Source organism: Vombatus ursinus, unplaced genomic scaffold, assembly GCF_900497805.2.
Source record: "Vombatus ursinus unplaced genomic scaffold, bare-nosed wombat genome assembly UNPS02014832.1, whole genome shotgun sequence".
Taxonomy (NCBI): Eukaryota; Metazoa; Chordata; class Mammalia; order Diprotodontia; family Vombatidae; genus Vombatus; species Vombatus ursinus.
The window spans coordinates 25,564,230-25,586,233 of NW_020954610.1; the positions used below are offsets into that span (position 1 = coordinate 25,564,230).

Consider the following 22,004-nt stretch of genomic DNA (forward strand, 5'->3'; position numbering starts at 1 on the left):
GAGCTAAGTCTATCAAAGTTAGTCATCACACCACGTGGCTGTTGCTGTGTACAATGTTCTCCTGGTTCTGCTCACTTCACTCAGCATCAGTCCATACAAGTCTTTCCAGGTTTTTCTGAAGTCAATCAGCTCGTCATTTCTTATAGCACAATAGTATTCCATTACATTTATATACCACAACTTGTTCAGCCATTCCCCAATTGATGGGCATCCCCTCAATTTCCAGTTTTTTGCTACCACAAAAAAAGAGCTGCTATAAATATTTCTGTATGTGTGGGTCCTTTTCCCATTTTTATGATCTCTTTGGGATGATACTTGCTCCTCATTTCTTATAACATAGTAGTATTCTATTACATTCATATACCACAACTTGTTCAGCCATTCCCCAGTTGATGGGCATTCCCTTGATTTCCAATTCTCTGCCACCACAAAAAGAGTTGTTATACGTATTTTTGTACACATAGGTCCTTTTCCCTTTTTTGTGATCTCTTTGGGCTACAAACCTCCTAGTGGCATTGATGGATTGAAGGGTATGCACAGTTTTATAGCTCTTGGGCATAGTTCCAAATTGCTCTCCAGAATGGTTGGATCAGTTCACAACTCCACCGACAGCATCTTAGTGTCCCAATTTTTCCATAATTCTTTTTAACATTTATCATTTTCCTTTTCTGTCATGTTAACTTTAATTACAGCTTTTGATTCAACTAGCCTTCCATTTCACTTGATGTATTCTGCAAAAAAGTTAATTAGATAAGGTGACAATATATAGCTTTGTCCTACTCCTTTTCCAGTCCTAATCCAATCAGTTGTTCCATGTTTGGTTCTGACTGGCGTCTTGGCCTGCATACAGGTTCCTTAGGAGACAAACAAGATGATCTGGTACTCCTATCTCTTTGAAAACTTTCCACATTTTGTTGTGATTCACACAAAGTCTTTAGTGTAGTCAGTGAAGCAGAAGTAGATATTTTTCTGAAACTCTCTTGCTTTCTCCATAATCCAACGAATGTTGTCAATTGGTCTCTGGTTCCTCTGCCTCTTTGAAAATCAGCCTGCTCTTCTGGTAAATTCTCGGTATTGCTGAAGCCTAACTTGTAGAATCTTAAGTGTAACCTTGCTGGCATGTGAAATGAGTACAATTGTTTGGTTATTTGAACACTTCTTGGCATTGCTCTTCTTTAGGATTGGGACACAAATTGATCTTTCCCAATCCAGTGGTCACTGTTGAGTTTTCCAAAATTGCTGGCATATTGAATACAAAATTTTAATAACATCATCATTTAGAATTTTAAATAGCTCAGCTGGAATTCCATCACCTCCACTATCTTTATTGTTAGCAATGCTTCCTAAGACTCACTTGACTTTGTTCTCCAAGATATATGACTGTAGATCAGTAACCACACTACATGGTTATCAGTGATGTTAAGATATTTCTTATATAGTTCTTTGATGTATTCTTGCCACCTTTTCTTAATCCCTTATACTTCTGTTAGACAATGAATTGAATAGTGTAGACCCAAAAGGGGAGGAGAGAGTGCTGAATTATGATGATAGAGGAGAGAGTCTAGAAATAGCAGCAGAGAGCAAGGAGTATGCCAATTCCCTCACTACAAGTAGAGGATTGGGAACTCAGTGGGGGATAGGAGGTGATAGGAGTTTATATTTTTACTTTGTGAAGTTCCTTACAGTTTTATTAAATCTTTTGCTAGATGACAAAGGAAAACATGTTTGTTTGTTTTTGTTTTGTTTTGTTTTTCTTAATAAGAGTTGGTTTTCACTATTCAGCTATATCTGTTAGATCTAACTTTTATCTTGTTCATTTAGGAAAGTATAAGTCACTATTTTATGAATAATTAAAGTTTAGCTTAATATTTTTGCTAAAGTGACCTGGTTTTTTTATTGTTTGTTTGTTTTTAACCAGAAAGTAAAGCATACTTTTGTTTTGTTCTTTCCTTATCTGTGGGACCATAATAGTTCTTAGCATAGTCCCTTATACCTCCCATTTGTGCCCAGAAAAGGGAAATCATTTATATCAGTCTCGAGAATTTATGAAGTGAAATTTCACCTAAAATATCTTACCAATTGACCTTTGTTTATATGAATATGTAAATACTAACACTGCTCTAAATTAAGCACATTTTTTGCCCAGGAGAGGCAGGAGAATGTCCAGAAGATTGTATTAGAAGGAACAGAAAGAATGGAAGATCAGGTAAGAAGAATGTATATGCCATCAAATGCTAGTGTATTAAAGAGGTTTTTTGGGGGGGGGGGGTCTGGTGGTTCTTTTGGTTGACCTAATTAATAACAAATGGAATTAGTGAGCTTCCAGGAATCATAAAAGAACCTTTGTGGGGAAAAAATTAAGCAGTTTCTACAAAACTAAAGGAATCTATTCAATCATTTTACCCATAAAGTAGAATCTAAGACACAAATCAAGAGTGGGGAGTGGTGGGACAATCAGTGTGGGAATAATATCAACTACAGGTGAACACTTTGTCACCTTTATTCTTCTTTTTCTGTAGGGTAAGTTTTAGATAATTTGTTCAATGTCAGGGCCCAAATCCCCACGCTGAGACCATTTACATTAAATGTCTGAGACATGGTAAAAGATAAATGTTTCCCTTTGGTTCAAGAGGAAGCATGTTTGAAAACTCTAGCTTTGACCTGTACTAATGAGAAATGTTATCTTGAGACAGAGGATAATTTCTTTATTCTTAAAATTCATATGATTATGTGTAAGCTTCCTTTTGTTTGTAGAAAGAATATTTTATTAGCAGTCGTAAGGGTCCTGGTATGAGTCTAGGCTGCACTATTTGAAATTACTGATAAAAAGATTTACAGATTATGCTGTCTTTTAGCTTTCCTAGCTATAAAATGTGGAAAGCAGTAGATGTCCTTTTAATTAATTTTTTATATCTCAAGTAATAAATTAGAAATATTAATTTTAAACCAGGCAGTTCACATAATGACGTTTGGCAGTGTATGATAAGCCATAGTTGGCAGTATGTGACAAATTTAGTAACTAGAAAAGACTTTCTGGAAAAATTAAAATATCTTCGATTAGCACATAAACCTTTAAAAACCTTGAGTGGGAAACTTGTTTTATTTGACTCTTTTTAATGTTATCAAGCATTTCTACCAAATGAAAGCATTGGTTTTTGTATTCCTGCCATCTCACCATCCTAGAAACCTCATTTATCCCTTGCTTTCATTGTTATAGTTTCATTACCAAGATCTTCCTGTTTTGCATGTCTTTTTTTGACCTCATTTTACTTTATTGTATAGGGTCAGAGCATTATTCCAATGCTCACTGGAGAGGTTATTCTTGTAATGGAACTCCTTTCATCTATGAAATCACACAGTGTTCCTGAGGAAATAGATGTAAGTTCATATTTGTATTGTGAAGTCAAAGCAGTGGTACCTTTTCATATTTAGCAAACCTTTTAATTAATAAATACCAATGATAAACTATTAACATAAAGCAGTATCTTTGTAAGGAAAAAAGTCTCTAGCAATTAAATTGACCGATGTAAATTAATCATTTTTGTATCATATTAGCTATATTAACTTTACCACTCATATACTTTCTGGGAACACAAAAGTTCTAATAATGTAGTACTTGTTTTTATAATGATAGTATACAATTCAGATATTATGTTAGAGTTCACTTACGGACTTTATGATACATATACGGATATTTATAGTGTCCTTTAGTCATCACGATAAGTCAGCCACTTTGATTATTGTTGAGAGTCTGCATTAAGCACTTTTCAGTTTAAATCTGTGCAGATAATTTTTATCTGAATCTTCTTATTTAGAAGATTTTTGTTCTCAAATTTCAGAGTATCTCTTAAGCTTTTAAAGAGTGGTAATTCAGAATCTTCGGTTGGTTAGAATGCAGTACCACTAAGAAGCCAAACAGGACAGTGTGGGAACTCCCATTGTTACTGTTGTTGATCTAACTCTGAGTTTTAAGGGCTGTCAGACTGTCTTTCTTTGGATGTGGTTAAGAACTCAGAGTCAGCTATGTTTATGGAACTTCATCTAACCTGCATGACCAGCTTTCACAAACATGCTTCTGATTTACTATTAAACGTAGCAATGATTATTTCGTGGCTTTCTTTGATTCAAAGCAATGACAACAGTATGTTCTTTTAAACCTTCATGCCACAAAACTTAATCAGCATGCATTTTTCAAGTACTTAGGTACTATGTAATCTACTAAATGTTGGATTAAAATCTTAGGGGCAAAAAAATTCTTTCCATACTGTGTTCTAACCTGGCTAATTTGTTTTCTTTGCACTTTAGATAAGTGATACAGTACTAAATGATGATGACATTGGGGATAGTTGCCATGAAGGTTTCCTTCTCAAGTAAGAATTTTGTTCCATTTCATAAAAGACAACTAGTTTTTAGTATATGATGTCAAGCTATATAGATCTTGGTGATGGAAAAAATAGGATGGAAAAACCACCCTTATTTCTCTGAAAGTGGTTTACAGGCATTTATTTTCTGTGTATCTTTATTTGATGCTTATGTCTTTTGATTATTCACAGTTTGGTAGAAGAAACTGAGGTACAAAAGCATTAAGTAAGATTTCTAAGGCCTGGCTCTCAATTTAATAGTTGTGTCAATACCTTCTATGGCCCCTTTCTTTGTTGTATCATCATATATAAATTAATAATCTTCCAATTAAATCACCATCCACATAAATTTCAGAAATTTTAAGTCCATATAATGGCAAAAGTGGACATGAGATTATCTCAGCAGTAGTTACAGGATTTTACACTATAGCTTTGGGTTTTATCATGATTTAAAGGTTTTACTATTAAATAATTTTTATGGTTTGCTTTTTGTTTGATTTTCAGTGTGTAAAATTGTCTTATTTAGATAGTAAATCTTCATTTAACTTACAGTGCCATCAGTTCCCACCTGCAGACCTGCGGCTGTTCTATAGTAGTAGGTAGCAGTGCAGATAAAGTGAATAAGGTAAGTGACTTTACATTCAGTACCCTGTATTAGAGTCTTTAATATTGTCAGTATATTGCATACAGTAATTTAAAGATAGGAATTAATATGCTGCTAAAGCATTTGGAAACCACAAGTGTCTGACCAAATTGTTATCATGTACCATGACAAAAAGTGAGAAGTCATTTCCATTTGCAGTTTGATATTTCATGAAAATCATCTTTAGTTGACTGTGTAAATTACATAAATGGAATTAAGATTTAGACATTTTACCATACTTTCTTCTACTTTATCCATTTACATTTCCTCACCTTCCTATTGCATTCCTCTTTCTCTCATTCTAATTCTTTTTTTTTAATCCTCTCCTTACTCTTTCCCACTTCCATCTAATCCTTTTTTCTGCTTCTTTGAGCCCAAAATTAATCTATCCTGTACATTCTCCGAGGAGAATTGGAGTGTAAATAGCATCATTGCTGTTATGATTGCCCTCATTCTCTCTTATTCTAATGAAGTGAACAAAAGGATCAGACCTGTTAGTTTAATCATTTTCAGAGCTGCTTATTTGTAATAATGGAAGAAGAAAATCACATTAGTAATTCAGGTATTCATATTTGGTTTGGAAATGTATTGTTTTCCTTTTTAGTAGCACTTATCTTCCTACTTATTTTTTAAAAATTAATATTGAAATTATTTTAGATTCTGATTCATATATGGATTGATGGCAGAAGTGGTCTAAAAGTATATATTGGTGGCTAAAAAGAAACCAATTCAAGATAAGAAATATTTGCAAGTAATATGCAAAGTGAATAATCCATAGTTGAAGAATTCAGTTTTAATATAATTTCAGCATCCATGCTATTCACGGCAATGAGAATAATATAATATCCCCAGAAAAAAATGTAGTGCTTCTGTTTTCAAAAAGACCGTTTCACATTGTTATGTTCATTTAAAAGGATGACGTTATCTTCAGTTTCTAAGTCTACTGATCTTTAGACTTTTTTGATTGTAACACTCTTAGCCAAAAAAAGTTCTTTTACAAATATACCCCTGATAATTCTATACATTATACAACTCAGTATAAATTTTAAAAGGAGGCAATAAAGATGAACAAAAATTTTGCCCTTAGAATCAGTAGTCACTGTCAACTAATTGGATATGTGAGATGAGAGAAAGTAAGAAGACCAATAATATGCCATTGTTGAGAACCTAGGTGACTAGAGGAATGTTTGTATTCTTAACAGAAATAGGGAGGTTCACAAGAGGGGTTGGAGAAAATATCATGAGTTCTGCTTTAAACAAGTTGAGCATATAGGACATCCAACTCAAAAAAATCTCGTAGGCAGTAAGGGGTATGGTATGGATGATAAATCATCAAAAAATATTGAAGAGTGGTCAAACCAAGAAAGCAGTACCATCTTCATCCTTTTCCTTGACTAGGAGGCCAACCAAGAGAAAAAAATCATGAAAATTCAGGGAAGAAAGAGCATCTAAGAGGAAAGGGTAGCCAGCATTGTCAAATGTAGCCAAGGGGTCAAGATCCAAAGATTGAGAATAGAATATGAGATCTGGTAATTAATTAAGATCACTGATAACTTTAAATAAAGAACAGTTTCAAGTCAATCAAGTATAAAGGGCCTATGATGTGACAGGAACCAGGGATTTAAATACAGTGAATGAATTACTACTACAAGGAGCTTATATTCTAATAGTCTGTACAGAATACATAAAAAGAGAATAAATGCAAAGTAGTATTATATGATTGCCTGTTGAAAGTAATTAGGTATAAGGTAATCTGAGAGAGAATGCACCAGCAGGGATTGGTCAACAGCCATTTATTAAGTGTTTGCTGTGTGCCAGGCACTATGTTAAGGTGAATCAGGAAAGTTTCAACATAATCCTTTGTAAATTTTCATTGAGAGTACAACCTTTCCTTGCTCAAAAGAAATGCGAAAAGAGTGTTCCCAGAAAATCTCAAAACAAACCCAGATGACAAGGGCTCTCACATCCTTTCATGACTTGAACAAGTCAGTGGAAATGGAAGTTAATGGAACTATTAAAACTCTCTATAGTACCAGTTAATGAACCAATATATTAGTCAATTCAAACATTTTGAAAATAATGGAATGAAATAACCCATTGAATTATTTTTTATGGCTATTAAAGCCATGCAGAAATAATACCTCCCTGTCAACTGCCTAAAACATGCTCCAGTAACTGTTTCTCACAACAAAAATTTCTAAATTCTAGCCGGTGGCCTATTTTTTTCAACCAATATTTGATAGAACAAAATTTCAATACTACAAAAAGCATTGGACCAGGATAGCCCTTTGGTGGTCCTTTTAGTTGGACTTTACTTGCATAAATCTCAGAAGTGATCTTTCAATGTACCTAGCTTTGCTATATATTTCTAGAAAATTTGATTTTTGTCTGAAAAAATTTGCCATGGCAGGTGAGGCAACTGGAAGTAGATTTAAGTATTCGAAACATAGTACTCTTTTTGGATTTATTTATCAGTAAATAAAACTTAAATCTCTAGTCAGGATTTCTTTCTTTAGTAAACCTTTTTATTATATTTATATTTTTTTCCTGTTGAAATCCTCTTGTTTTACAGATAGTGAGGACATTGTGCCTTTTTCTGACTCCTTCAGAACGAAAGTGCTCCAGACTTTGTAGGAATGAGTCTTCATTCAAGTATGAATCCGGGTTATTTGTACAAGGTCTTCTCAAGGTACAGCCTGTGCCCTTTTCTACAAAATGAAATCCCAAATTATTTTGGAAACTCACTGAAAATATTTACTATTTTATGTGTTAGGATATAAATAAATATATATACATATATATATTTCATTGTGGAATGTATTCTAGGGAATGTAGTCTCTACAAAACCACTGTTACCAGCCTAAAGTATATCTCCTGGGATATGTTGATTGTACAGTCAGTGGAACACCACAGTATGCTTACCCTACTATCAGTACTCCGCATATAACTACTTACAACTACTCAGTGTTTTTGTTATATCCAGCTTGCAAAAACCACTATAAAAGTAAATTCATTTTATTTCTTTGATTTGAGAGAAAATTTCCATTAATTTACACAGCTCAAATTGGAACATTTCATTTTTTTTCTTGAGCAAACTTAGTAGTTTTGCTATTTTTAAGTTTATACCGCCTTGAATATTAACAGAAAAAAAGCTGTTTACTATATAAATTTTAATTTCTATTTGTATTTTTAAATTTATTTCACTTCTCTCTTTTTCTGCATTTCAAGGATGGAGTGAACAATAAAGGATCATAGACCTAAACTTTAAGTAATTATTTCGATGCTTAATTACAGTAGAATAATCTAAGATGCAGTGCCATTGTTTATTGCTTGGAATCTTTTTTACCATGGTGAAATTATCAATAAGATAAAAAATAACAACTTGTATATTGTTCTGAGCCCTTTATTCTGTCCTAGGATTGCTTTCCTGAGGATACAAACAAGGCAAAATGAAAAAAAAAAAAGGGAAGGGGGAAAGAATAAAAAACAAGTGCATATATAACATTGTACCTATCCCACATGGAAACTTTTAGAAGCATCATACTGGGTACTCACAATGACAGAATTTAAAGAGTGACTACTCCTTGAGAACAATAAAACCACCAACTTGATTTGTACAAATTTGCCAAAATATAAGGATACATACGCATTTGGAAAGTAATCAGTTGAAGAATTTAATGCTTTTTCTTTAGTAGTCTCTCCTGATCATAAAATCATAGGACTTGTAGAGCTGGAAGAAACCTCAAAAATCATTTGATCCATTCTCTTTCCTGTGTATCTCTGCCTGCCCAATTCCTGTTCATTCTTCAAGGTTGGATCAGTTGCTGTTTCTTCCCTGATCTCAATCCCATCTAACAACACACCCACACCCACACTACATTTTATACCTCACTTTGTCCTTCTTATTGTATTATGGTTAGTTGCATAAACAGGCTAACCCTCCCACCAGACCATAGGGCATAAGAAGCAGCATGGTATAAAGAAAAGACCATTGCATTTGGAGACAGAGAACCTGGATATAAATTCTGTTTCTCCTACTTATTAGTTATTTGATCTTGGTGAAGTCTCTTAAAACTCTTAGGGCTTATATTTCTTTATCTGTCAAATGAGGGGATTGGTCCAAATGAATTATAAGACTCCTTCTGCTTTGAATCCCCTGATCCAATAATATCTTTATCCCCCACAGTGCTTAGTTTAGTATATTAATTCAGTAATTGCTAAATGAATGAATGGATGTTTACAGATCAAAACCTTACTCTTAGAGAGGTGAAGTGACTTTTCCACAGGCACCTACACAGTGCACCTAGGCCTCCTGAGGCATAGCGTAATGCCCTTCCTCTTTATGTGTCAGTTTCCCTCATGTAAGAAAAAAAAAAGTCTCATCTATTAATAAGTTAAATATTAAGGATTTGGGGTATGATAGATGGAATTGATATGGAAAGAGCATGGTTGGAGTTATCTTTGTTATTGTTTTTTGTTTGTTTTGTTTTGTTTTGCAAGGCAGTCAGGGTTAAGTGACTTGCCCAGGGTCACACAGCTAGTGAGTATCATGTGTGAAGCAGATTTGAACTCAGGTCCTCCTGACTCCAGGGCTGGTGCTCTATCCACTGCGCCACTTAGCTGCCCCTGGAGTTATCTTAAAAAAAGATAATTTTTCAAAAATGGGAGTCATAACTAAAAAGAAGTATAATAGGCTCTTTTGGTAGCTGTTTGGAAAGTTTTGTCATCATGTTTATTTATGAGTATTTTATAGAACAGGGAAAAATCACAATCCTGAAAAAACCTGAAAGCATGGGAAATTTATCTAAAATTTTCATAGTAAGTTTAATTTATCTTTTACTGTGACAGGATTCCACAGGAAGTTTTGTGCTTCCCTTCCGACAAGTCATGTATGCCCCATATCCCACTACACACATAGATGTGGATGTTAATACAGTGAAACAGATGCCACCCTGTCATGAACATATTTATAACCAGCGTCGTTACATGAGATCCGAGCTGACTGCATTTTGGAGAGCCACTTCAGAAGAAGACGTGGCTCAGGATACGATTATCTATACAGATGAAAGCTTCACTCCTGATTTGTATGTAATAGATTCCAAATTATACTTGATATTGCTCTATTTTCACAAACTTAATTATTAACTTGTGTGCTAGAATGCTGCCAATAACATCTAAATGCATAAAATTCAAATAATACGTTCAAAAGAAAAGGAACATGATTAATGATGTTTGAAGGAACATTTTCTAAGTTAAATGGACCTGTTTTTCCTGTTATCGTTGTCTTTTTTTCCCCTTGAATGGTTCAAATTAGCCCTTTAAAATGACAGTAGTATTAATATTAATTTAATTAGCTTGGTAAATAAACAAAAGGAATGAATTCTGGCTATTTTTATCCAGAAGAAAGCATGCAATAATATACTCTGGACATAATGCAAAATACATTGCAATAAATGAGTGTAGCACTGAGGCTCTTTTTTTGTATTTTACAGTGAATTATTTTTTATGTACCATTTTACTCATTCCCATTATAAGATATGGCTTTTAAATTAAATGAAATGAAAATCCATGATTGTAAAATTATAGGTTGAGGATCTTTTTCCCAAGTAGAAAAATGATGACTATGAAAATAGATGATAATGATCATCATGGAGAAAATCTAAATAACATTGAAAATAAGAGAATTACAGTATAGCTTTCATCTTTTAATCTTTCAGATGTTACCATTTTCTTTATGAATGCAACTCTTCATCAGATTAAATTGTCTAGACCAGCAACAATGGAAAGAAAGAAGATTCAAGTCCAGATTACCTGAAAACTTATCCAGAAAAATGATTTCTCCATTTATTCATGTCAAGAAGTGTAGAGCTGCAACAGTATTATTCCATGTCACTATGATTGACCTGGCAAAATAGCACACTGATGTCTAGGATGTAGACATAGAAAGTGCAGAACTTAATCACCATCTCATTGACCCCTTATCTCATGTACAGCTTTCATTGAGACCAGCAGACAAATAGAGCCTATTTTGTTTTAGCTCCAGTGCTTCTTGCAGTTTCCCTAAAGTAGCATGGTTGCCTTAAGACACCCAACATTTTGCTCATCTAGTGCTACCTAGTGTCTTAGAAATGAAAATACTGGTGTCTTAGTCAACCATTGATCTATACAGCCAAGCCTGAGAAGTGCTAATTTTGCTACTCAGTCACTTTTCTTCTGCCAACATCTCTGCAAACCTCTCACCTCTCCCCTTTCTTATTTTCTAGACTGCAGTGAATCTGACATAATCTCCTGTTACTCTGCTGATGTTATTTTTCTCCCTGCCACCCTGACTTTTAATCTATACTCCTATTCTGTTAGTACTTTTCTTTTTCTTTTGGTTTCTTACTCTTTATTAAATGCTGAGTCTAAATGGATTCTGATAAATTCTTTGAGAAAGAGTACAATATTTTCCTGATTTCTCAGCCTGGTATAAGCCAAGGTGGAGGATATTTTACTCTCTAATTTTCATAATATACATCAGTTGATCATACTCCCCAAACATACCCTCACAGAAATATAGGGATAGTTGAAGTTAGGTTATGTTAAAGAAATCTCAGTTCCCTGTCCTATATAGTACCATGTCAATCTTCCTTTGCACTCCTTATTTCACATTATTTCCTTCCCAAACCTGATGATAAAGAGTTATTAGTTTATGTGAGCAAATTTATTTATAGGTTGTTAGAACCAATCATTATCTTAATTAACTGCCTATATTTTAGGGATAGTCTCTGTTTTCAGAGACAAGTTATAGTAATCCAAGTAGTGACTTGACTGTAGTATAAAGAAGAAAATGAACTGACCTGAAAGTTTCTATGGGAAATAAGTCCCAGAGTTATAATTCAAGTTAAGTTCCTAAAAACTAGATTTCTTTTCTCTTCCTACCATCCATGAACTATTTCTCTTCGTTACCATTTTTTAACAGTCTGATTTATATTCTGTCTTTATGCTGTCTTCCCAGGAATGTTTTTCAAGATGTCCTACACAGAGACACACTAGTAAAAGCCTTCCTGGATCAGGTAATAGTTGAATTGGAAATCAACAGGAATAAAGTACTTTCTTATTTAATATAGGCTTCCATTATCTTCATTGTATCATCCATTGCAAACTGAAATCATATTTTTAATGTTGTTCTTTCTAAATAGCATCAAACTGATTTTCTTCTTCAGTACTACTGGAAAATCTATACAGTAATTATGAAAAAACTGGTGTTCTCACATCTTTTGCTATATATTTTAATTATAGTCACACTAACTATAGATTATAATGCTAAAAATTACTGGCTTTTGATTCAATTGAAATAATTAAGTAGACATGTAAGTACGTCCAGTCCCCATCCCCCCCCCAAAAAATAGAGATTTTTGCCTGGTTAAACCACCTGTTTTGGGCCAAGCATTGTGATAGGTTATGGGAATATAAAGATAACAAATGAAATTGTCCCTGTCTTCAAGGAGCTTACATATTTGGGGGAGAAATAACATATACACACATAAATATATACAAAATAAAAAGATAATAAGACAATGGAGTGGGAGAAGGCATGAGATGGAAGAAAAGTATTCTGTTTGAAGAATATCAAGGCCAGTTAAACTAGACCATTTAGTACATAAAAAAGGGAAAAAAGGTTCGAGTCAGAGTGTAAATGTTTTAAATGCCTTTGAATTCTATCCCTAGACGTAAGAGGGAACACCTAGAGTTTATCAAGCGGACAAGTGACTTGGTCAGATCTGTGCTTTAGGAAATTCACTTTCACAGCTCTCTGGAGGATGGATTGGAGAAGGGAAAGACTTGAGGCAAGTGGACCCATCAGGGCTATTACAGTAATCCAGGCAAGAGTTCATGAGGGCTTGAATTAGATTGAGGAAAGAGACAGAAAGAGAGAAGCAAGAGATGATGGGAGAATCACTCAGCAAACACTTACTAAGCACCTACTATATACCAGGCATTGTTCTAAGTGTTAGGGATCAAAGAAAGATAAAAGAATCTTGTCTGATTATAGTATGCATCAGAAACTTTGTTGGAGAAGAATTTTAAAGGATCTATTTTGCTCTGTCAAATCAATTTTGGGGGCAGAATCAGCAAGCAAACATAGTGAAGTCTCATAGTCAGTTGTTTGACTGAAAAGATAGAGTCTATCATAGAAAACTTTTTAAAAGCTGCCTGTTCTCTTTTGTATTTTCAAAGATTCCTTATATATACATACATACATATACATATGTGTGTGTGTGTGTGTGTGTGTGTGTGTGTGTGTAGACCAATCTCACAAAATGAGAAAGGCATGTCAGTTGGTAATTATTAAAGTTCTTTTGATTAAGTTGATTGAGTAATATAGTCCTTCTCACCACTTCCCACTCTCCTGTTTCTTTAATATTTTCCTTTCACTGCAAGGTTTTTTGTTTTTGTTTTTTTTAATTTTAGGCAGTTGGGGTTAAGTGACTTGCCCAAGGTCACACAGCTAGTAAGTGTCAGGTGTTTGGTCTGAGGCCGGATTTGAACCTAGGTCCTTCTGACTCCAGGGCCAGTGCTCTATCCACTGCGCCACCAACTGCCCCATTACTGCAAGGTCTTTTAAAACTATTAACTTAATGCTTTCAAGATTACATCCCCTCCAGTACATTTCCTTGGTGCATACTTGGTCTGGTCCAGCCATTCTTCCTGATTTCATTATCTTCAGCACCATTTCACTTTCCTCATATCACAAAATTGGAACAGAGGTATTCAACTGTAGATCAGTTGTCATTGATAAGAAAATAGATCATTATAAAAATGTTTACAGAGTTATTTTAAATAGTCTATTTGTTGTCCTTTTGACAGCTTTAGAAATTTATGGCATTCAGATACCTATTGACTTACTCATAAACTGTAGTGGCTTTAGAGAGAAAAAAAGACAAAAAAGCAAGAAATAATCATCTCAGCAGAATTATAAACATAATCTCATGGCATTAATTTGCTAATCTTCTATGCTGTGAACATTATTTGGTATTTTATTTAAAATACCAGCTTGTGTCTGTCTTTATTATGTGGGAGTAAATGAACAATAGAGTTGATGACTTTTGTCCCAATCCATTTGATCCTTTTTGTACTCTTCTTTTCCCAAGTGAATAGTTAGGCCTAACTCTCCAGTGATTACTGATCTCATTTAAAGGGTTTGCACAGTGTAAGCCCAGTGTCATATGTAAATCAGAGCTATCTGGAGGATCTAGTTATCCACAGGAGCTCCTTCCTCTTCCATTTGGACTCTATGTTCGACATTTCCATGTCCTTGGCATTATGAGGGTATATTTCGCAAGAATGTCTCTTTGCCTATTGCCTTGTTTCTGCTATTATATCATTCAAGAAATCTTGAATATAAGAGGCCCTTTTGGATCCATTGTACTTTATACAATAGTACATGTATATAATTTATGAATAAGAAAATACATAGAGTACATGCACAAACTTTTTTTATTGATAGGGATATATACTTTAAAAAACAAAAAGGTTTGGGAACAGCTCGGTGGCGCAGTGGATAGAGCACCAGCCCTGGAGTCAGGAGGACCTGAGTTCAAATCCAGCCTCAGACACTTGACACTAGCTGCAAGTCACTTTACCCCATTGCCTAGCAAAAAAAAAAAAAAAAAAAGGCTTGGAGACTACATGGCTGTCCAATCCATGGATTACTTTCATACATACACTGCAGATGAGCATACATATACTGCTGATGAGCAATGGAGACAAAGAAGAGGAGATCATGCTGAAGTACCTTAGCGAAATGTGTAGTGTTTCTAATGACGTTCAAGCTTCTCTCATCTTTTTATAAGTCATGTAATATAAGTCTCAGAGAATAAAAATTGAGGATCTTTCTCCCAAAGGTCAGTGTAGAGGTACTATGAGCATAGACTATAACATATTCCAAATGAGAAATTGTGTAAGAAAAGCGGTGTAAAGTATATCATCTTCCAGTGACAGACTAATGCCAAGAAAAAAGAGGTGACAGTTATGTAGCAAAAACAAAGAATATGCAACAAACAGTTGTCATGATCCATTGGTAGCCATATAGTGTCAAGATATTATGTAAACTCCCTATGATACAAAGTCACACTAGGTTGAATTTCTTTCTGTGCTTTGGAGGAGTACATATATTAATGAGATACACATCCATCAAAATATTGGAAGTGTTTGGTGAGGTAATTATTAGTGATTTTGCCATTGACTTTAGGCAATAAATAATGTCTGTTGGTTATAGTAGAATATGATTTTAGTAACTTTCCTTACCACATCTAAACTATTAGTAGATTTTTTTGTAAAGCCCATTACTGTAACTAAAGTAGCTTCTTTAATAATCACCAATTACCTAAAATTGACAAGACCAGGAATAATAGGGATTTCTAGGTTCCTTTTGACTTGCTCCTTTTGGTGACTGCTTTATAGTCAATTACATTTCTGCAATGAATGGTGACAATCAGACACAATCTCTTTTTACATTTTTCATCATCAGTAGTTCATTTAAATATGAAGGTCAGGCGAAGGCTGTTGCAGTTGTACCCAATATCATCTTATCTTTCTCATTCTAATCTGATATTGATTTTTATCTTTGCTCAGACAAGTCTGCTCACAGAAAACTGATTCTGATAACTCCCAAGTCAATAACCAGTAATTTCTTACCTAAGATAATAGTTTAATTTTTTGTGATGTTCTTAGGATCACAGATATAGAACTGGAAGGGAGGAAGGGACCTCAGAAGCCAACTAGTACATTTCTCTTATTTTACAGATGACGAAACTGAGGCCTACTGAGGTTAAGTGACTTACCTAGGGTCACACAGATAGTAAGTATTAAGACAAAATTTAAACGCCACATCTTCTGAATCCAAAGTCAGCGCTTTTTCCATTGGATCATATTTCCATCCAGGACTTGATACATCTATGCTTTATATCACTCTCTGGATGAAAGTATTGATGTTACTTGGGCTTAAGTTTCCTGAATAAGTCTATAATCCTTTTTGGCTTCTATGGTTTTCTAACCCGAGTGGTATTTTCCAATGTTTTCTGTGATCTTTTGTACCTGCTTTCATATCAAAGTCACAAGGTATAAAAGTTGGTTATCTTAAAAACCACATAGTTCTTTTTCTTTTTTTTTTTTTTTGAGTTCCAAATTTTCTGCCCATATCTCCTCTCCTCTACCCCAAGACAGCATGTAAATTGATATAGGCTCAACATATACAGTCATGTTAAACTTATTTTCACATTAGTCATGTTGTAAAGAAGAATTAGAACCAATGGGAGAAACCGAGAAAGAAGAAACAAAAAAGAGAGAGAAAACAAATAATATACTTTGATCTGCATTCAGACTCCATAGTTCTTTTTCTGGATGTGGACAGCATTTTCCATCATGAGTCTTTTGGAGTTGTCTTAGATCTTTGCATTGCTAAGAAAAGATAAGTCTATCAAAGTTAGTCATCACACACTGTGGCTGTTCCTGTGTACAATATTCTGGTTCTGCTCACTTCACTCAGCATCAGATCATATAAGTCTTTCCAGGTTTTTCTGAAGTCTGCCTGCTCATCATTTCTTACAGCAAAATAGTATTCCATTACATTCATATACTACAGCTTGTTCAGCCATTCCCCAGCTGATGGGCATCCCCTCAATTTCTAATTCTTTGCCACCACAAAAAGAGGTGCTATAAATATTTTTGTACATGTCCTTTTCCCATTTTTATGATCTCTTTGGGATACAGCTCTAGAAGTAGTATTGCTGGGTCAAAGCCTATGCACAGTTTTATAGCCCTTGGTACATAGTTCCAAATTGCTCTATAGAATGGCTGGATCAGTTCACAATTCTACCAACAATGCATTAGTGTTTCAGTTTTTCCACATCTTCTCCAGCATTTATCATTTTCCTGTTTTGTCATGTTAGCCAATCTGATAAGTGTGATGTGGTACCCCAGAGTTGTTTTGGTTTGCATTTCTCTACCCAATAGTGATTTAGAGCAGTTTTTCATATGACTATAGATAGCCCTAATGTCTTCATCTAAAAACTCCTGTTCATATCCTTTGACTAATTGTCAATTGGGGAATGACTTGTATTCTTATAAATTTGACTCAGTTCTCTATATATTTTAGAAATGAGGCCTTTGTCAGAGACACTGGTTGTAAAACTTCTCTCCCAGTTTTCTGCTTCCCTCCTAATCTTGGTTGCAGTGGCTTTGTTTGTACAAAACCTTTTAAATTTAATGTAATCAAAGTTATTCATTTTCTCTCTCTCTCTCGTTTGGTCATAAATTCTTCCATTCTCCATAAATCTGACAGATAAACTATTCCTTGCTCTCCCAGTTTGCTTGTAGTATTGCCTTTATATCTGAATTGTTTACCCATTTTGACTTTATTTTGGTATACGGTGTAAGATGTTGGTCTATGCCTAGTTTCTGCCGTACTGTTTTCCAGTTTTCCCAGCAGTTTTTGTTAAATAGTGAGTTTTTTGTTTTTTTTTTTTAGGCAGTTGGGGTTAAGTGACTTGCCCAGGGTCACACAGCTAGTAAGTGTCAAGTGTTTGGTCTGAGGCCGGATTTGAACTCAGATACCTCTGACTTCAGGGCCAGTGCTCTATCCACTGCGCCACCTAGCTGCCCCTAAATAGTGAGTTCTTATCCCAGAAGCTGGAGTCTTTCAGTTTATCAAACAGATTACTATAATCATTTACTACTGTGTCTTGTGTACCTAACCTATTCCATTGATCTACCACGCTATTTCTTAACCAGTACCAAGTAGTTTTGATGATTGCTGCTAATACAATTAATAAAACAATTTAAGATCTTAAATACAATTTAAGATATGGTATGGCTAGGCCACCTTCCCTTGCATTGCTTTTCATTAATTCCCTCAATATTCTAGACGTTTTGTTCTTCCAGATGAATTTTGTTACTATTTTTTCTAGCTCTACAAAATAATTTTTGGGTAGTTTGGTATGGCATTGAATAAGTAAATTAATTTAGGTAGAATTATCTCTTTTATTATATTTGCTCAGCCTATCCACGAGTAACTAATGTTTTTCCAGTTATTTAGATCTGACTTTATTTGTGTGAAGTGTTTTGTAATTGTGTTCATATAGTTCCTGGGTTGTTTTGGCAGGTAAGCTCTCAAATGTTTTATAATATCTACAGTAATTTTAAATGGAATTTCTCTTTCTGTCACTTGCTGTTGGGGTTTCTTAGTAATATATAGAAATGCTGGGTGGGTGGAACCAAGATGGTAGAGTGAAAGCAGTGACTTGCTTGAGCTCTCCCCCAAACCCCTCCAAATACCTGTAAAAAAATGGCTTTAAACAAATTCTAAAGCAGCAGAACCCACAAAAAGACAGAGTGAAACAAATTTACAGCCCAAGATAACCTGGATGGTTGATCGGAAAGGTATATTAGAAATGCTGGGAGAGGAGCGCAATTTGGCGTGGGCACACAGGCCACAGCAAACCTGAAGGAGGCCTCAGAGGGCTGAATCACAGGCAGCTGTGGTGGTTTCCAGACTTCTCAACCCACAAACACCAAAGACAACTTAGAAGGTCAGTGAGAAAAGTCTGTTTCTGCAGTGAGAGAGAGGGGGTAGGTCTCAGCCACAAGTCCCGAGCGTGCCCCTGGGGCAGCGGCTGCCTCCTGAGCTTCTGGCCCACAGACTGAGGGGCAATTGAGTGACTGATCGGGGGGGTTGCAGGGATCTCTTTGCCAGGGCTGAGGCAGGAATCTCTTGCTTTGCCCGTGCTTGGATCTGGGTCACAGTTTTGAGGGGCGGTCCTGAGGTGAGGAGAAGTTCTGGCGTGGTGGAGCTTGTTGTGGCGGTGGAGAGAAAACACCTCGCCCCTTATCATACCACCTGGGAAGAACTGAAAATTTACAGGTCCCTAGAAGTATCTCTGAAAACAGCTGTACAAACCCCGGAAGCTCAGGACAGTTCGTTCTTCAATTGGAAGCAGACTCTTACCTTAACAAAGAGTTTAAAACTCAAGTAATTGACCGGGATCATGAGTAAGCAGTGCAAAAAGAGTCATACTATATTATCTTACTTTGGTGACAAAGAAGATCAAAACATACAACCAGAAGAAGACAACAAAGTCAAAACTCCTACATCCAAAGCCTCCAAGAAAAATATGAATCAGTCCCAGGCCTTGGAAGAGCTCAAAAGGAATTTTGAGAAGCAAGTAAGAGAAGTAGAGGAAAAACTAAGAGTTTTGCAAGAAAATCATGAAAAACAAGTCAACAACTTGCTAAAGGAGACCCAAAAAAATACTGAAGAAAATAACACCTTAAAAAAATAGCCTAACCCAAATGGCAAAAGAGGTCCAAAAAGCCAATGAGGAGAATAATGCCCTAAAAAGCAAAACTGGACAAATGGAAAAGGAAGTCCAAAAGCTTACTGAAAAAAATACTTCCTTAAAAATTAGAATAGAGCAATTGGAAGCTAGTGACTTCATGAGAAATCAAGATACTGTAAAACAAATCCAAAAGATTGAAAAATTAGAAAACAATGTGAAATATCTCATTGGAAAAACAACTGACCTGGAAAATAGATCCAGGAGAGAGAATTTAATAATTATTGGACTATCTGAAAGCCATGATCAAAAAAAGAGCCTAGACATCATCTTTCAAGAAATTATCAAGGAAAACTGCCCTGATATTTTAGAACCAGAGGGCAAAATAGAAATTGAAAGAATCCACCAATCTCCTCTTGAAAGAGATCCCCAGAGAAAGACTCCTAGGAATATTGTAGCCAAATTCCAGAGTTCCCAGGTCAAGGAGAAAATATTACAAACTGCCAGAAAGAAACAATTCAAGTATTGTGGAAACACAATCAAGATAACACTAGATTTAACAGCTTCTAAGTTAAAGGATTGCAGGGCATGGAGTATAATATTCTGGAGGGCGAAGGAGATAGGATTACAACCAAGAATCACCTACCCAGCAAAGCTGAGTGTAATCCTTCAGGGGAAAAAATGGTAATTCAGTGAAATAGAGGACTTTCGAGCATTCTTGATGAAAAAACCAGAGCTGAATAGAAAATTTGACTTTCAAATACAAGACTCAAGTGGAACATGAGGAGGTAAACAGGAAAGAGAAATCATAAGAGACTCGTTAAGGTTGAACTGTTTACATTCCTGCATGAAAAGATAATATTTGTAACTCATGAGACCTTTGTCAGTATTAGGGTAGTTGGAGGGAAAAAATTATATGTATGTATGTATAGATAGATAGATAGAGGACACAGGGTGAGTTGAAGATGAAAGGATCATATCTGGAGAATAAAATTCAAGGGTGAGAGAGGATTATACTAGGACAAAGGAGAAAGGCAGAGGTAAAATGGGGTAAATTATCTCACAAAAAAGAACAGAAAAGACTCTTACAGTGGAGGGGAAAAGGAGGAAGGTGAGAAGGAATGAGTGAATCTTATTCCGATAGGATTTGACTTAAGAAGGGAATAAGATACACACTCAATTGGGTATGGAAATCTGTCTTACCCTACAGGAAAATAGGGGGGGGGAAGGGGACAAGAGAGAAGGGGGATGATAGAGAGGAGGGCAGATTGGGAAAGGGGGTAATCAGAAGCAAATACTTCTGAGGAAGGACAGGGTCAAAAAGAATAGAATAAATGGGCAGGATAGGATTAAGGGAAATAGAATTAGTTTTTCACAGCATGTCTGCTATGAAAGCGTTTTGCATAACTGCACATGTATAACCTATATTGAGTTGCAACTTTGCTAAAGTTGTTTATTATTTCAAGTAGTTTTTTTACTTAATTTTCTAGGTTTCTCTAAATATATCATCATATTATCCGCAAAGAGTGACAGCTTTGTTTCTTCTTTGCCTATTGTAATTCCTTCAATTTCTCTCTTTTCTCTTATTCCCTAGGCTGACGTTTCTAGTACCATATTCAATAACAGTGGTGATAATGGGCATCCTTGTTTCACCCCTGATATTATTGGAAATGCTTCTAGCTTATCCCCATTACATATAATGCTTGCTGATGGTCTTAGGTAGATGATACTTACCATTTGAAGGAAGGCTCCATTTATTCCTATACTCTAGTGTTTTTAATAGGAATAGGTGTTGTATTTTGTCAAAAGCTTTTTCTGCATCTGTTGAGATAATCATATGATTTGTTAGTTTTCTTGTTGATATGATCAATTATGCTGATAGTTTTCCTAATATTGAACCAGCCCTGAATTCCTCGTATAAATCCTACTTGGTCATAGTGTATTATTCTCATGATAAGTTGCTGTCATTTTTTGCTAATATTTTGACCAACTAGTTATTAGAAATTTTTTTTTTATATCTTCATCCTCTACAACAAAGGTTAACACACTGCAGTTATCTTCGTGTTATTTTTTTTATGCTTATCATAAGCACTGTAAGAAAAGCTGATCAAATGTCCCCTGAAGTGGTCTTTCTTGTTGACTCTGAGAACACAATAAAACCAGCTCCCCCAACTTCTTTGCCTCTCCATAGAGTGTGTGAGCTGTCATCCATTTATCTGCAACTGCATTTTGCCTTTCTGTTTTAGAATGAGAATGTCAATATTGATGTGTTTTAGTTTCAGTATATAAATTTGTTGGTCCTTAGACAAAGATCTCATGCTTAAAGTACCAGTTCTAAAGTTAATGCTTATAAATGGTCAAAAAAATGTTTTTATGACCTTCTCTACTACTACTCCATCATAGTCACTGCAAAAGAATAATGGGGCCACACTAAGTGGTGGAAATGGATTTATGGAAAGAATTCTGGAAGAAACAAATATGAAAGTGGCAGTTTTTAGAGTAACTTTGTTCACTCATAAAATTCCATTGTTTTTCCTATAGGTCTTTCATTTGAAACCTGGTTTGTCTCTGAGAAGTACTTTTCTTGCACAGTTTCTACTTGTCCTTCATAGAAAAGCCTTAACGCTAATAAAATACATAGAGGATGATACGTAAGTAAAACTTCTGGTAGAATGAGGATAAATT

General features: G+C 35.1%; 1 protein-coding gene across 7 annotated transcripts in view; it reads left to right on the top strand.

The window, feature by feature from the left end:
- Positions 1 to 22,004, top strand: part of C9orf72 (C9orf72-SMCR8 complex subunit) — a 46,633-nt gene that overhangs the window by 22,235 nt on the left and 2,394 nt on the right. For 6 of the 7 annotated variants that reach the window (XM_027839601.1, XM_027839603.1, XM_027839606.1 and 3 more), the window contains exons 3-10: positions 2,147 to 2,206; positions 3,283 to 3,378; positions 4,306 to 4,370; positions 4,914 to 4,986; positions 7,577 to 7,693; positions 9,853 to 10,088; positions 12,002 to 12,059; positions 21,861 to 21,970. In XM_027839601.1, coding sequence (XP_027695402.1) covers positions 2,147 to 2,206; positions 3,283 to 3,378; positions 4,306 to 4,370; positions 4,914 to 4,986; positions 7,577 to 7,693; positions 9,853 to 10,088; positions 12,002 to 12,059; positions 21,861 to 21,970 — 815 coding nt within the window. Of the gene's footprint in view, positions 1 to 2,146; positions 2,207 to 3,282; positions 3,379 to 4,305; positions 4,375 to 4,913; positions 4,987 to 7,576; positions 7,694 to 9,852; positions 10,089 to 12,001; positions 12,060 to 21,860; positions 21,971 to 22,004 lie in introns of those variants that run through there. The other variant, XM_027839608.1, reaches the window with a different exon arrangement.